Source organism: Vombatus ursinus, unplaced genomic scaffold (genome assembly GCF_900497805.2).
Source record: "Vombatus ursinus unplaced genomic scaffold, bare-nosed wombat genome assembly UNPS02014822.1, whole genome shotgun sequence".
Taxonomy (NCBI): domain Eukaryota; kingdom Metazoa; phylum Chordata; class Mammalia; order Diprotodontia; family Vombatidae; genus Vombatus; species Vombatus ursinus.
In genome coordinates, this window is record NW_020954600.1 from 14,910,452 (window position 1) to 14,925,491 (window position 15,040).

Genomic DNA, 15,040 nt, shown 5'->3' on the forward strand with positions numbered 1-15,040 from the left:
AACACAATGGTGAGGGATTGTAAGTGATAGTATTAAAAATACCTGGGGCAGCTAGGTGGTGCAGTGGATAGAGCACCGGCCCTGAAGTCAGGAGGACCTGAGTTCAAATCCGGCCTCAGACCAAACATTGGATACTTTTACTAGCTGTGTGACCCTGAGTAGGTCACTTAACCCCATTTACCTTAAAAAAACAAACAAACCACTCAGCCTTTCAGTGTTACTGAAAGAGCCCTGAAGGGGAAAAGGAGTAGCTACTTTCTGGTGACCTAGCTCACTAGTGTGAGTGTGAGTTGGGAAGTTGTCTTGAAAGGGGTGTTGCACTTTAATTTTCTAATTCTTTGATGGATTTGAGATCTCATCAACATAGGGAGTCCTTCCACTGATGTCAATCACAATATTACCACATCTTCTCATCCTAAATCTTCCATAGAGAATCTAATGTGTGGGAGATCTTTTCTAGGTCTTTAAGCATTCCTTGAGTAACAGTGTGGTAGTCAGTATGCCCAGCATACCTTTTCTAGTCATACATGCTTTTTTATATTGTCTTTTAGACCATTTCTAATGCAAGTTATCCATGGCAATATGCTGCAGCCTCCTCTCCCACAATTTGTCTTTCCGTTGGCCTTTGAGTCACTTGCAATTTTCATTCTTTTGAGATATTGGTGTTGTTTGATTTGCAGTTATATAGCATCATTGGAATTAAAGAATATCCCTGGTGTTTAAAAGATGAGCTTGGTGGAACAGGGAGCATCCTTTATACTCAAGGCATTGCTAATCAATTTATAATGACTTGTTGGACAATTTAGTTATAAAACTTTGACTTCTGAAAAATGTTCACAATATTAAGATATATGCAGTCTATTTTTATAATGTATAGTTTGTAAATAGCACATTTTAAATACATTTATAACTAAAATTATTTGGGATTATATTCCTCCTTCTATGAAGTCATAAACAATCCAAATCATCCTTTTGTCTCTCATGAGGGAGTGAAGGGGAATATTTGGGTTTATTGTTTATATATTAGTATACAAACAAAATTTGTTGTAGTAACAAAGTACTGCTTAGCATAGTAATAAAAATTTAATCTTATTTTATTTTATTTCCTTGTTATGTGCTGCAGAACATAATAATTAGGAAATAATTATGATTATGAGTACAACGTAAAGGCAAGGGGAGTGGGTTTTTAAAATATAAAATGTCAAAACTAGAAGGGATCTTTGAGGTCAACTAATCCATCTCATTTTATAGTTGAGGAAACAGCTCCAAATCACACATAGGGTTATTAGCAGAGCTGGAACCTGGGTCTCCTGACTCCAAGTTCTGTATTGTTTCCACAGTTCTATACTGTTTACCCGTCAAGTGAGATCACTGTTGACAGTCTGCAGCTGAACAATTCAAAAGCGTCTAACCCTCAGACTTTACCATGTAAGAATTCCTGAGGACCTTTCAGAGCAGTCCACAGATAAGCATAAAATTTATTTCCACATAATAAGTGGAAGTGTTATCAGTACTATATAACTGACCTATTTTATATTAAAAGGTAGAAATTCCTTATATGAAAAAATTACCTCCATTTGCTGATGAATTTAATTAAAAATTTTAATGCCAAGATATATTTGGCTGAATTTAATTACATGTGTGAAAAATCAATTTAGGCAGATAGATGTGAGGGGAAAATAATTCAGAATTTAAAAAAATTTAGAAATTTGTTGGATGACAGCTGGCTGGCAAGGGTTGCTGTTAGTGTCTAGTAATAGAAGGTGATATTTTAGGCATGGCCTTCATACCTACTATCTCAAGTGTGGGAATGAATGGATGATGAAGAAAAGTGGGGGCAGTGCCTATAAGTCACATAGTCTCACCCCACCTTCCCCCCACAGAAGTTACTGTAGGATGAAATATCTATCTCAGAAAATGAGATGGGCTGGTCACCTGACTAGAGTAGGAAATAGCAGGCAAGTACTGCACTAGTACTCATGGAATGTGCTGAAACCCAGAGGAAGGTGTCCAGTGAATTGGGTAGATCCTTTGTGGATGAGTCATAGGAATGCATGGGAAAGACTTTCTTAAGATGTAAATGTCAGTCAGCAAGCATTTAATAAGCATCTATCTGGGACAGCTAAGTGGTGCAGTGGATCAAGCACCAGCCCTGGATTCAGGAGGACCTGAGTTCAAATTCGGCCTCAGACACATAACACTCACTAGCTGTGTGACTCTGGGCAAGTCACTTAACCCTGATTACCTCACCAAAAAAAAACAAAAACAAAAAAACCCCCAAAAACCAATAAGCATCTATAGACTATGCTAAGCACTGAGATATATGAAAACAAAAGTGGAATAGCCCCTGCCTTCAAGAAGCTTACATTCTGGGGGATAGGATATAGAGAAGAATGAGCAAAGACATAGTGGGTATGTCATAAGTATAAACAGAATATATGCAAAATGAATACAAGGTAGTTTGGGGTGGGGGGCCCTAAAATAAGGTGATGGTGGTGTAAGACAAGGCTCATGTAGAAGGTGGATGGAGCTCAAGCTGAATCTTGAAGGAAATTAGGGATTCCACAGGTAGAAGTGAAGAGTGAGTGCATTTCAGGTGTGGGGGATAGTCAGTGCCAAGGCTCTAGGATAGGAGATGGAGGATTGTGTGTAGGAAATAGCAAGAAGGCCACTATGGCTAGACCACAAAGTATGTTGATGAGAAGAATGTAGAAGAAAACTGGCTAGGTAAGAAGGGACAGTTTGTACCTTTGAATGGAATACCACATTGATATGACTAGATCCACTGAAGTTTTAAATGACAGTCGGCTGAGAATAAGTGTGGGGCACAGGATGGTCATTTCCTGCTGTAGATATACGATACTGTGTTTGGTATTTGGAAGAGGAAAGGGTACCAACAGGAGCTAAGAAGCTCCAAAATGTTACCTATGCCAACCACTTTACTCATTTAACCTTTGCCATTGATGATATTGGAAGGGCTGCCCCCTATCTCTGACTATTAGAATCACAATTACCTTTTAGGCCTTGCTTAAGTTCTAGCTCCTCTATTAAGTCTTCTTTAAATACTCGGGTCCACAGTGATTTCTCCCTTCTCTGGTGCTTTCTTCTATGGTACTTATTGTATGTACTATTCATTTGGCGCTTGTAAAAAAGTTAATTTGAGGCAGTGTGTGACATATGTATGTCTTATCTTCCCAGTTGGCATAAGTCTATTGAGGGAAGGGATCATGTCTTAGAGGGTCATAGATTTAGAGCTGGAAGGGACCTTGGAAACTACAGCATCTATCACAGCACATTAAATGTAGTAGGCACTCAATAAACATTTTTTTTGACAAATTCATTTGTTGACTGATTGATAAAGGTGGGATGCAGGGGAGATGCCAGCCTCTAGAAGTCAGCATATTTTGGGCAGGAAGCCACTCTATGTTAAGGCTATAGACAAATAGGCCCTTGTCTATGAGCTGCTTGTGGGCCTCTGCTCTATCCTTTCTTTCAATGTCATTGTTAATAAGGTCAAGAGGTGCATAGTTGCCAGGAACAGTACTCTGTATTCCTGGGGTCCTCCCTTTCTGTAGATAACTGAGGCACAGGGGAAACTATAGTAGAGGGAGTCTCCTCTCAAGGCTGAAGTTGTTGTTTAGTTAATCATTTTTGTCTGTAACAGACTCTCCGTTCTGTAATAGATTTAATGTAGCTGAGAAGACCTATTTTAAAGATATTTAAAACAACTGAACATTAAAGTTTCATATACATGTGCAGATTGACTATTGTGACTGCCTAATTAGTTAATGGTTAATCACTTTAGTCAAATAACCACTTAGTAACCAGGCACAAACTAGTTATTTTACTTAAAACATTTGAACTGAAACATAACCAACCCTAAGTCTCTTTCTCCAAGTTCCAGTCCCATATCACCAAATGCCTGTTGGAAATTTCAAATTGGAAGTCCTGGAAATGTCTAAAACTGAACTCATTATCTTTCCCCCAAGCCCTCTCCTCATATATACTTCCCTACTTATGTCAAAATGATTTTGTCATCTTCCTAGTGTCTCCAGTTCTTAATCTCAGTATTATCTGGAACACTCTTCACTCTTCCTCACCCCATATATCCAATCAGTGGCCAAATCTCGCTGTTTCTACCTTCACAACATCTCTCACATCTGACCCCTTCTCTCCATTTACACAGGTACTACTTTAGGTCAAGCCTTCATCACCTCTCACCTGGATTATTGCAGCAGTTTCCTCATTGGCCCCTCTGCCTCAATTCTCGCCGCGTTCCAACCTCTCCTACACACTGCTGCCAAAGACATTTTCCTGAAGAATAGATTTGCCCATGAGACTCCCCTACTCAACCAACTCCTGGGTCTTCCTATTGCTTTTAGAATAAAATATAAACTCTTCTTTTTCTTCTGTTTTATTTTGTTTCCTCTTTCTTGTGATTCCTCCTATTGGTTCTAATTTTTCCTTACAACATGACTAATGTGAAAATACGTTTAATAGGAATGTATATGTAGAGCCTATATCAGATTGCACGCTCTCTTGGAGAGGGAGAGGGTCAAAAATTTAAACCTCAAAAGCGTATAGAAGTGATTGTTGAAAACTAAAAATAAATTAATAAAAAAATTAAAAAAAATATAAACTCCCTTTATTCACTTTTTTCTGTAGAACCTGGGCCCAACCTTCCTATTCAGCTACATTGGACATTGCTCCCTCTCTCATATGCTGCAGCCAGCCAAACTGGCCTTCTCTCTGTGACCCACTCAAAACAACCCATCTCCTCTCCTAATGGCTTCACACTGGCCATCCCAGATGCGTGGGAGTCACTCGCTTTTTACCTCTGCTTCGTAGAATGTTAAGATGGCGCTCGGGCACCGTCTTCCACGTGAAGTTTTTCTAGATCTTCCTTCTACCCCCAACTTCTAGCACTCTTCTTCCCAAACTATCCTGTATTTAACAATTTTTTTTCTATGTATATATCTATCTATACACACATATACACATATATCTATGTATTTATTAACTTTATGTTGTATATCTTTATATGTGTGTGTGTACCTGCTACATATTTCTATTTGTTATATATCTTTTATGCTGGTCATTTACATTTATGCTGTATATCTGCATATGTGTATATGCTATATATTGTACTCCGCAATCTAGTGATACTGTCATTCTTGCTGTTCCTTATACATGAAACTCCATTTTCTAACTCTTAGTGTTTCTGCTGGCTATCCTCTACACCTGGAATACTCTCCAACCTCATCTCCTCCTCCTAGCTTACCTGGCTTCCTTCAAGTCTCAGCTAAAGTCCTTCCTTCTGTAAGAAGTCTTTCCCTGCCCTCCTTAATCTTAGTGCCTTCCCTCTGAGATTACCTGCAATTTATCCTGTATGTATCCTGTTTGTATATAGCATCTATCATTTTCTTATTTTGTCATGTTACCTAATCTGATAGGTGTGATATGGTACCCTGGAGTTGTTTTGATTTTCATTTCTCTAATCAATAGTGATTTAGAGCATTTTTTCATGTTTGCTATAGATAGCTTTAATTTCTTGATCTGAGAACTGCCTGTTCATATCCTTTGACCATTTATCAATTGGGTATCACTATCTTTTCTTAGCTTTGCCAATTGCTGGTAGAATTTGAAACCTCAGATTTGTTTTGATTTGCATTTCTTTTATTATTCATGATCATTCATGTGCTTTTAGGTTTCAATTAGTAGCTAACTTTTTTCATTTTTTAAAACTAGGAAGCAGAAATTCAGTATGAAGAGCAAATCAGGAAGATAATTATAGAAAAGCAAGAACTTCAATGGCAAAAGGTGGGTATTTTTCTATCCGGTTTGGATTTTTAGACTTAAATTTCAGATGAATCTGATGCTTATTAATAATTTAGATTTTACATTTGAAGATATATTAAGAATTATCATGTCATGAAAATAAAAATCTTAGAGCTAAGCCTTCCATAAATTCTCAGATTTTAACTGACAAAAGCCTAAAAGTCCTGTGAAAATTAGCCTAAGCTCTCAGTTTCAGGGTCTGGAAATGATTAGGTTTTGCTTTAAAGAAATAAGGCTACAGTTTGGTACATTGGAAACAGCTGTGGCTCTGGGTTCAATCCCTGTCGTGGACATTCACTCCTCTGTGTGACCTTGGTTAATTCACTTAGCCTCTTTGAGCCTCAGTTTCCTCGACTACAAAATGAGGGGATTGGATTCATGGTTCCCTTCTAGCTCTAACTCTATGCTGACGTTTCTGTGAACTGCAGCACGCCTTTAGTACCAGGATCATGCTTTCCTTGAGGCCATTTGTGGTGCGGTGGCAGTAGGTCTTGTTCAAGTCCTGCCTCAAACGCTGACTAGCTTACTAGCTGTAGGGAAATCACTTCAGCCCGTGAATATCACTTATCTTATTTCCAAAATAAACAATACCTGATTTGCTTTACCTCACAAGGTTATTTCAAGGATCAAACAAAATAATATGAAATCGATACTTATTATACTGTAAAACACTATAAATTTAAAATGTTGATGTTGTACAGATTAAATTACAATGATTCATTCCCTCTTTCTAGACCCAAAGACCATGTGTCTGCTGATTGAGAACTTTATCTGACTCATTTTTGATAGCCAAGATGTGTGTTTTTTTAATCTAGAGAAATTATTTTTATATTTTCTAGTTAAATATTCATGTTTTTTCACTTCAATACATTTTCTCCTTTGGTGCTCTATGGAAACTTCTACTTTGCAGGTACCCAGACAGTATTATTTCAGGTGCTGCCCTCCTTTACCCAACTAAGTATGTGATCTGATTTTATCATTTTGATACTGATACTCTTAAAGTGGATTATTCTTGCTCATTATAGGTCCTAAAGCTAGACTTCATTTTCTATCTCTTATCAACACTCTGGTTTATATTCAATGCTTTCCACACAGGAATCAGAGCTCCATCTTCTTCCTTCCTCCTCATCTCACATCACTCAGACATCTTCCTCTACTATATCCTCCTTTACCCTTGTCACTCATGAAGAAATGGACATTCTACTTGCCAAGGCAAACACATTTACTTGTGTCTTTAGTCCCATCCTTTCCATCTCCAGCAGATTGCCCCCTCTATCATTTCTACTCTCTTGATAATCTTTAATCTCTCCCTATCTACTTATTCCTTCCCTGCTGTCTAAAAACATGTCAGGTCTCTCCCATCTTTAAAAAACCTTTATGTGATTCTGCCATTGCTGCTAGCCATTATTCTGTGTCTCTCTTCTTCTTCTTCCCCCTAAACTCCATGAAAAACTTGTCTATATTGGTGTCTCCACTTAGGCTCCTCTCACTTCATTTCAAACCTTCTGCAATCTGACTTCTGATTTTATCATTCAACCAAACTGCTCTGTTCAAAATCACCAATGATCTCTTAATTGCTAAAGCTAATGGTCTCAGGGGTGGGGAACCTAGAGCCTTGAGGCCACATGTGGCCTTCTAGCTCCTTGGGTGTGACCTTTTGACTGAGTTCAAGTTTTACAGAACAGATCTTTTTATTAAGGGGATTTGTTCTGTGAAGGGCTACACTTGAGGACTTAGAGGGCCACATGTGGCCTTGAGGCTGCAGGTTTCCCCACCCCTGGTGATTTTCATGACACTTTTCTCTTGTTTCTCCTCCGACCTGTTTGACTACACCTTTTCATTCTCCTGTCCTGGTTGTTCATCCAGATCACACTGCCTAGCCTAAAGCTCTGTCCTGGGCCCTATTTTCTTCTCCTTTTCTTTATTTCCCTTGGTGATCGCCTCAGCTCACATGAGTTCAGTTATCATTTCTGTGTAGATGATCCCCAATTCTAAATACCTAGCCTCTCTCCTGAGCTCCATTCTTGCTTCACCAAATTCTCTTTGGCATCTTAAACTGGGCAGATCCTAAATGAAACTCATTATCATTACTCCTGAGCCCTCTACTCTTCCTATCTTCCCTAGTACTATGAGGGCAGCACCACACTCCTGGTCACCCAGGCTCACAGCCTCAGTATCAGCTGAACTTCTTTCTCAGACTCTTTCCACATGACCGATCTCTTGCCAACTCTTGTCTCTGTCATCACAACATCTCTTATACGTGTCCTCTTCTCTTCTTGCTCACAGCTACCACTCAAATCAGGCTCTCCTCTCCTCATGCCTTTAGGTAGGTCTCCATGCCTTAAATCTCTCTCCACTCAAGTAATCTTCCTAATATGCAAGTGTGATTATATCACCACCCAACTCAGTACATTCCATTGGCCCCCTCTTGCCTCCAAGATCAAATATAAAATCCTCTGTTTGACTTTTAAATCCCTTCACAACATGGCCTCTGCCTACCATTAGAGTCTTCCACATATTCTGTGATTCAGCTCCACCGGTTTACTTCTTCCCTCTCCCATCTCCAAACCTTTGCACTGGTTATTCTCTGTGGTTAGTTTGTTCTCCCTCCTTTCCTCTGTTTCCAACTTCCCTGCCTTTCAAACTCAGCTCCATTTCTACATTCTGTAGGAGGCATTCCAGCCTCCTCACCTCTTCCCAATTGCTAGTGCCTTCCCTCTCAGACTACCTTCTATTTACTTTGTATATCTTGAACATGGATTGTTATTTTTGTATTGTCTCCTCCATTATAACACAAGCTACTTGAAGGCAGACAATGTTTTTGCCTTTCTTTGTATCTTTGGTACTTAGTACAGTGCCTGACACATAGTAAACACTTAATAAATATTTGTTGACTGATTGGACATGTAGGGACATATGAGTTCTGTACAGTAGGTCAGACACAGCAGAATGCAGGGAATAGAGGATTCATTTGGAGTGAGAGGACTTTTGTTCAAATCCTTGTCCTGCAATGTGCTACCTTGTTTGAGCTACTGAACTTCTCTAGGCCTCCATTCCCTTATCTGTAAAATGAAAAGGGTTGAGTTTCATGTTCTTACAAAGCTGAATCACTTCATTGATATCATGAAAGGTCATCTAGGACTTTGATCTGGAAAGAACTTTATAGATCATCCAGTCCATCTCATACCCCCATTTTATTTTTCCCTCTTTCTTTTTAAAAATTAAATCTTCTTTTTAAATGAACAAGCAATTTTATCTCCTATCTACTTCCTTCCCACACCCACCAAAAACTACAAGAAAAACAAAACCCTTATAACAAATATTCATAATCAGGCAAAACAAATTCCCATGTCCAAAAATATGTCTCATTGCACATTTAGTCCATTATATCTGTTCTGTTGTACTGTAAGAAGTGACAAAAGGGATGCTGGTTTCAAATAAGCCTGGGAAGAATTGTATGAACATCATGATGCAGAGTGAAGTAAACAGAACCAGGAAAACAATTTATAATATAATAATAACATTGAAAAACAAACAACTAAGAGTTAAGAACTCTGATCAAATCAATGACTAACCATGATTCCAAAGAACCAGTAATAAAGAGTGCCAACCATTTCCTTATTTTATATAGTGGAAACTGAGGCCTGGAGAGGCCCAAAGTGACTTTCTCAAGTTTATGCAGTTTTAGTAAGTAGCAGAGCCAGGTTTCAAACCAAAGCCTTCTGACTCCAAAACTTTTAAATTACATCAAAGTAAATTAATTGCTTTGTCTAAAAGAATCACCTATATTTTTGGCACATTCAGCTGAAATAATTTTTGAAAGAACCTGACATTTTGCTTAAATAATCAAGAAACCAAGGGTCAGATAGACATTTATTATATTTGTATATTTAGGTAAGTGATATTCAAATTACATTTATTGGCTAGTCCAACAAATCCATTGGAAATATATTATGGTATGAATTTCTAAGTTCATTTTTTGAATCTTGTCTGAAAGCTACCTTCTGGGAGTCCGAAAATGTAGTGTACTTAACTAATAAGATTATTCTCTTGAGTGACCATTAATTAACAGCTCTTTTCCTGAAGGAAGCTCTGGAGGGATCTATGTCCAAATTTTCTAAGCCAGAATAATGACACATATTGTGAAGGGGAAGAAAGTGATATAAAAATAATTTATTTTGATTTCAGAAGAATCAATAAATCTAAAATCTGATACAGTCACCAAGCATTTTAAAGAGCTTACGATGTAGTAGACACTGCTAATCATAAAATAAAGTTAATTTTTGCAAGAGAAGGAAAGGATACAGTTGAAACATTTAACTTTTCTTTAAATTTCAAACGTATGAAACTTAAGAAATAAAATAATATCTAATTCTTTTTGAGATTTTCTTTTAATATGTTTTCATTTAAAAACAGGAAAATCTTCAACATCAAAAAGAAACATTAACAAAGCAGCATAAAGAAGCTATGACACTTTTTAAAAAGCAGGTAATTCAATAAAGATAGAAAAAAAGCTCTACTTTTAAAACTTAATCTTTACTTCTTTAAGGAGGTCTTATTTACCACTAGTCTGCATCCTTCCTAAAGACAGACGAAAAAGAAATGGGTATAAATCTCAATGGTGAAGTTTTTGGTAACTATAATAAATTGAAATTGACAGGAAGAGTTAGGTAGCAGAATGAATTATACTGAGGTATTGTGGAATCATCTTTTCAAAATACCTAGGAGAAGTACTCCTCTGTCTTGAATGACTTAAGTAATTTGTTTGAAAACTTTTTGCCTTTCACCCTGTGGGTTCTGGCACATTGCCCCTGCTTATATGCATAAAATGGAAAACTGTAGCAAAATTTCTAGAGTGTTGAGAAGTTAGGGGTGGTTGATGAGGTGATAATGATGTCAAAGTTCAGGGGAGGTGATTACTACAAAGTAGGCTCTCAATTGAGCAGTTAGTAATAAGAAAGAACTGTCAGGAGGACAGATACCTATTTAAGAAAATAGTCTTTAGGTATTTGGGATTCCAGAGTTCTAGCTTCTGTGACTTCTCAACATTTCCTTTCATCCCCTAATTATTTCTGTAATGTTTTTACACAAGCTTAGGTGGCACAGTGGAGAAGCTGGGCTGGAATCAGGAAGACTCATCTTCCTGAATTCAAATCCAGCCTCAGACACAGAACTAATTGTGTGACCCAGATTAACTCACTTAACCCCATTTGCCTCAGTTTCCTCATCTGTAAAATGAACTGGAGAAGGAAATGGCAATCCACTCTAGTATATTTACCCAGAAAACCTTAAATGGGGTCATGAAAAGTTGGATATGACTGAAAAATGACTGAACATACAGGTGTAAGTCAGTGTGCCCAGCAGAAAAGAGGATGCCTCTTGCAGGCTTTCCCCCAAACTTATGCATTCTCTTCCTCTTCCTTTTATCCCTGTCTCCACCTACAACAAAGACACTCCATACACACACATCTATATATTCATATACTTTCCCCACATATATACATACATATGTATATATGTATATATATGCATATATAGTATATGTGTAAAAGGGATATGGAGATACATTACCATGTGTAATAACACACACACATATATATATATATACACACACACACACAGATGTATGTACACCACATACCTGTAAATGCTATATGTACGTCTATATATCTTAAATATCTAATTGGAAAGAATTTTGGGAGTTGGCTAGGCATACGTGGAAGGACTTCTTATTTAAAAAAGTCTCCCCCCCAATAATCTACCAACTAAAAATTCATTTAGATTTTTACCAAGTTTCTCTTTTAAACTGCTACTGCTTTTATGCCTGCAGGCTTAAACATATTAATCACACCCTTTGTGTGAATTCCTTTATCCCCATATCTTTCTTCCTTATTCCCAGCTGAGGTCAACCTAACCAAGTGAATCTGAGTTTTTTTGGAGGTTGGGCCAATTTGGGAGGATGGTAGGCTTAGAGAGAAACTGGTTGAAATGCTATAGAAAAAGGCTTTGGCCTGCCAGGAAGCAGCATAAAGACTCTGGAGACTGGAGAGCAGAAAAGAGTCCTGCTAGGAAAGTCACAGAACCAGAGGATTTCATATCTGGAGGGCCCAGATGGATTAAGGAGCCAGATCACACTACTAGTTAGTGTCAGGTTTGGAACTTGAAGCTGGGCCTTTGTCTCCCAGGGCACTGATAGGAAAAGGGTACATTTTTTAAAAAAGTTTTTTCAAGCCTTTCCCTCTTCATCTCCATTTCATCTCTTTAGGATTTAATTTTCTCATTTATAAAATAAGATCGTTAGACGAGAGGGTAATTAAGGGGCCTTTCAGTTAGAAAATTCTATGATTTTATGAATGTAATATACATTATGATAGAAATGTATATTTATTTTTTTGATTAGAACATAATATCTAATTAGTATGTTGTAATTTTGTATTCTTAAATTTTTCATTGTTTATCAAGTTGCAAACAAGGATGTGTGCTGTGGAAGAGGAAAAGGTATTTATGTTCATTTTATTAATAATTTTCAATGTAATTGAGAGTTAACTATCAAATGATAGTAGAGAAATCTAAAAATATTCTGTATTTACTATTGAATGTACTCTGTAATTACTTCCTCCACAAGATTTATCTTTTTAAATATGGTAGACTTACACAAACTAATTTTGATATTAGCCTTATTAAGAGTATACCAACTAGAAGCAGGAGGACATGGCCCAGAAGTGTGCTAGATAGGTGGAGACTGTTCACCTGGGATTAATTATTTTCTGTGGCTAAGTATGCAAAATGAATAATTCACAAGCTATTAAACAGTTTTTTATTGTAGTAGAGAACATCCATTTTAGACTTGTTAGAATTTAGAGACCTTGTGATTTTTAGCATGAAGACCTTTTAAAAAAAATACTCTTGTCTTCTTGTAACTGTAAATTATTTGTTATACACCTTATTATAAATGGGTATTTATGGGTCCCCTCCACAAAGTCCTACTCCTCTGCTGTATAATTGTGTCGGGGTTCTTGAAGGCATTGCCAGGTGATGATGAGCTCTGGGAAGGCTTTGAGTACAGTAGCAGATTGAGCAGGAGCAGGAACATTGAGTACAGTTTGCTTCCTGAGAACCAGCTTGAGTATGCAGAGGCCTATTACCGATAGGCTGGCTTACTTGGTCATGGATTCTTTAGCCACAGCAAACCATAAAACAACGAAAAATTGTAAAATGGCCTTCAGTGCTGTGTGGCACTCTCTGCTTCAGCAATAGTGGTGGCAGAAAAGAGGGCAGAGGGTACAAAGAATCACAGTTTTTACATCATCTATTAACTTTAATTTGGTTGTTGGTGCTCCAGATTTGGGAATCTTGTGTGACAACAGGTTTAGGTGGCAAATATGAGAGGTGCCTGTAGCAGTGTATTGGTCCAGCCTTAGCTGCTTCTGCTGCTGCTTTCTGCCACTTGGGAGAGCAAGTGGCAGGCTGTCATGAAATTGTAGTGTATGGCTTGACCACCAGATGGTGCTTTGGCCGCCTCTGAATTGTCTCTTCCTCTCTCCAGAACCTGTTGGCTCTAGGGGAGCCCCACTGACACTAAGCTGGTTTCTAGGTTCAGTAAAGGTCTATTGATATGGGCTGGACTATGCCCCAAAGTAACTAAAAAATAAGAAGTCTCTCTCCCCTCTACTTGTTGAGCCCTCTATTTGGACACTGGATATGTCACTCCTTTCCTCCTTCTTCCTCTTTCCCCCAATCACAGCTCCCCAAGTCAGAGATTTGACAGTTTGCTCTTAATGGCCACGGGATTTATTAAAACCATCAGGTGGCATAGAAAGCCAAGCAAGCAGTAAAACACAGAAGGCTGTCAGGTGGCAAGTTATAGTATCTCTAGAGCTGGAGTTGTTTCTCTTTTCTCTACCTTTTCTCCCAGATCTGGGTTGGGGGTCTTAAAGGGAAAAGATTAGATAAGTTTTGGAACTCAAAGTAGATTTCTTTAGTATGTATTTAATAAATAGAGGAAAAAGAAAAGAATGGCGTGTAATTTTGCTTGATCTTATTGATGGCTGTGTTCCTGGCAGCTGCTAGTCTCCTTCACTCCAGGTTGTACCTCATAACCTTGGTTCTCCTCTTGGTTACTGTCCACCACCAGAGTCCTGAACCTAGCTACTTGGATTCCATTTGGGAGCCTAAGCTAATTTCCATTCTTATTCCACTCTTATGTCGTTGTACCTGCCAAGGCAGTGACACAGGTTGTTTTAGTCACTGATCAGGACAACTCAATATGGAATTTATATGTTGGCTTCTCTCTCTTTTTTACCCATATGGCCAAGAAAACCCTAACTGGACATCTCTTCAAGGGGAAAGGAGTATGGATACCTGATGACTCTGAAAAAATCTATGCTTAATCGAGCCTCTAGAATCCTCGACCTCAGCCACTTCTAGGAGGTCTTGGAAGGCCAAATTTCACTTGTCCAGCAACCAACAAAGGAAAAAATCATATTGAAATTTTGATTAGAAATGAAACCAGAAGACCAAAGAAAGTTGAAGATTAGTGCAAGGATAGATCAGAGTCTCCTTGGAGAGGCAGATAAAAGAGTTAGCTTTATTGTGTTTTTAAAGACTGAATAAGAAAGAATTTCATTAAACATTTTTTTTATTAACAGCATTCATGATGAGTATTTACAAAATAATTTTCAAGCTGGTTGCTGCATATACATCTCAGATTCAATATATCTGAAATGCAGCTCATTGTCTATTTTTCCGAATCCACTTCTCTTCTGAACTTTCCTATTTCTTTCAAAGGCACCATTATCCTTCTGGTTACTCACTTCACAACCTTAGGATCATCCTTGACTCTTTACTCTTACTCAGTCCACATGTCTAATCAATTGCCACATTGTGTATTTCTACACCTACAACATTTCTTCCATCTCACCTCTTCTCTTCACTCACATAGTCAGTGCTTTAGTTAAGGCCCTTATCGCTTCTCACCTGAACTGTTGTAATAGACTCCTAATTAGTCACACTGCCTCAAGTCTTTTTCTTCTCCAAATTATCCTTCCTACCTTTGTCAAACTGGTTTTCCTAAAGTGTTTATCTGACCACCTCACTCCTTTTCAGTAAGTTAGGTGTCTCTCTGTTATCTTCAGGATCAAGCATAAACACCTCTGTTTGGCTTTTAAAGCCCTTCACAACCAGACTTCAATCTATCTTACTG

At 37.9% G+C, this 15,040-nt stretch overlaps 1 protein-coding gene across 1 annotated transcript in view; it reads left to right on the plus strand.

The window, feature by feature from the left end:
• CCDC73 (coiled-coil domain containing 73) overlaps positions 1-15,040 on the plus strand; it is a 116,181-nt gene that overhangs the window by 19,497 nt on the left and 81,644 nt on the right. Inside the window, 3 exon segments of the mRNA XM_027837895.1 lie at positions 5,749-5,820; positions 10,255-10,326; positions 12,301-12,336. Of these exon segments, the coding sequence (XP_027693696.1) occupies positions 5,749-5,820; positions 10,255-10,326; positions 12,301-12,336 (180 nt within the window).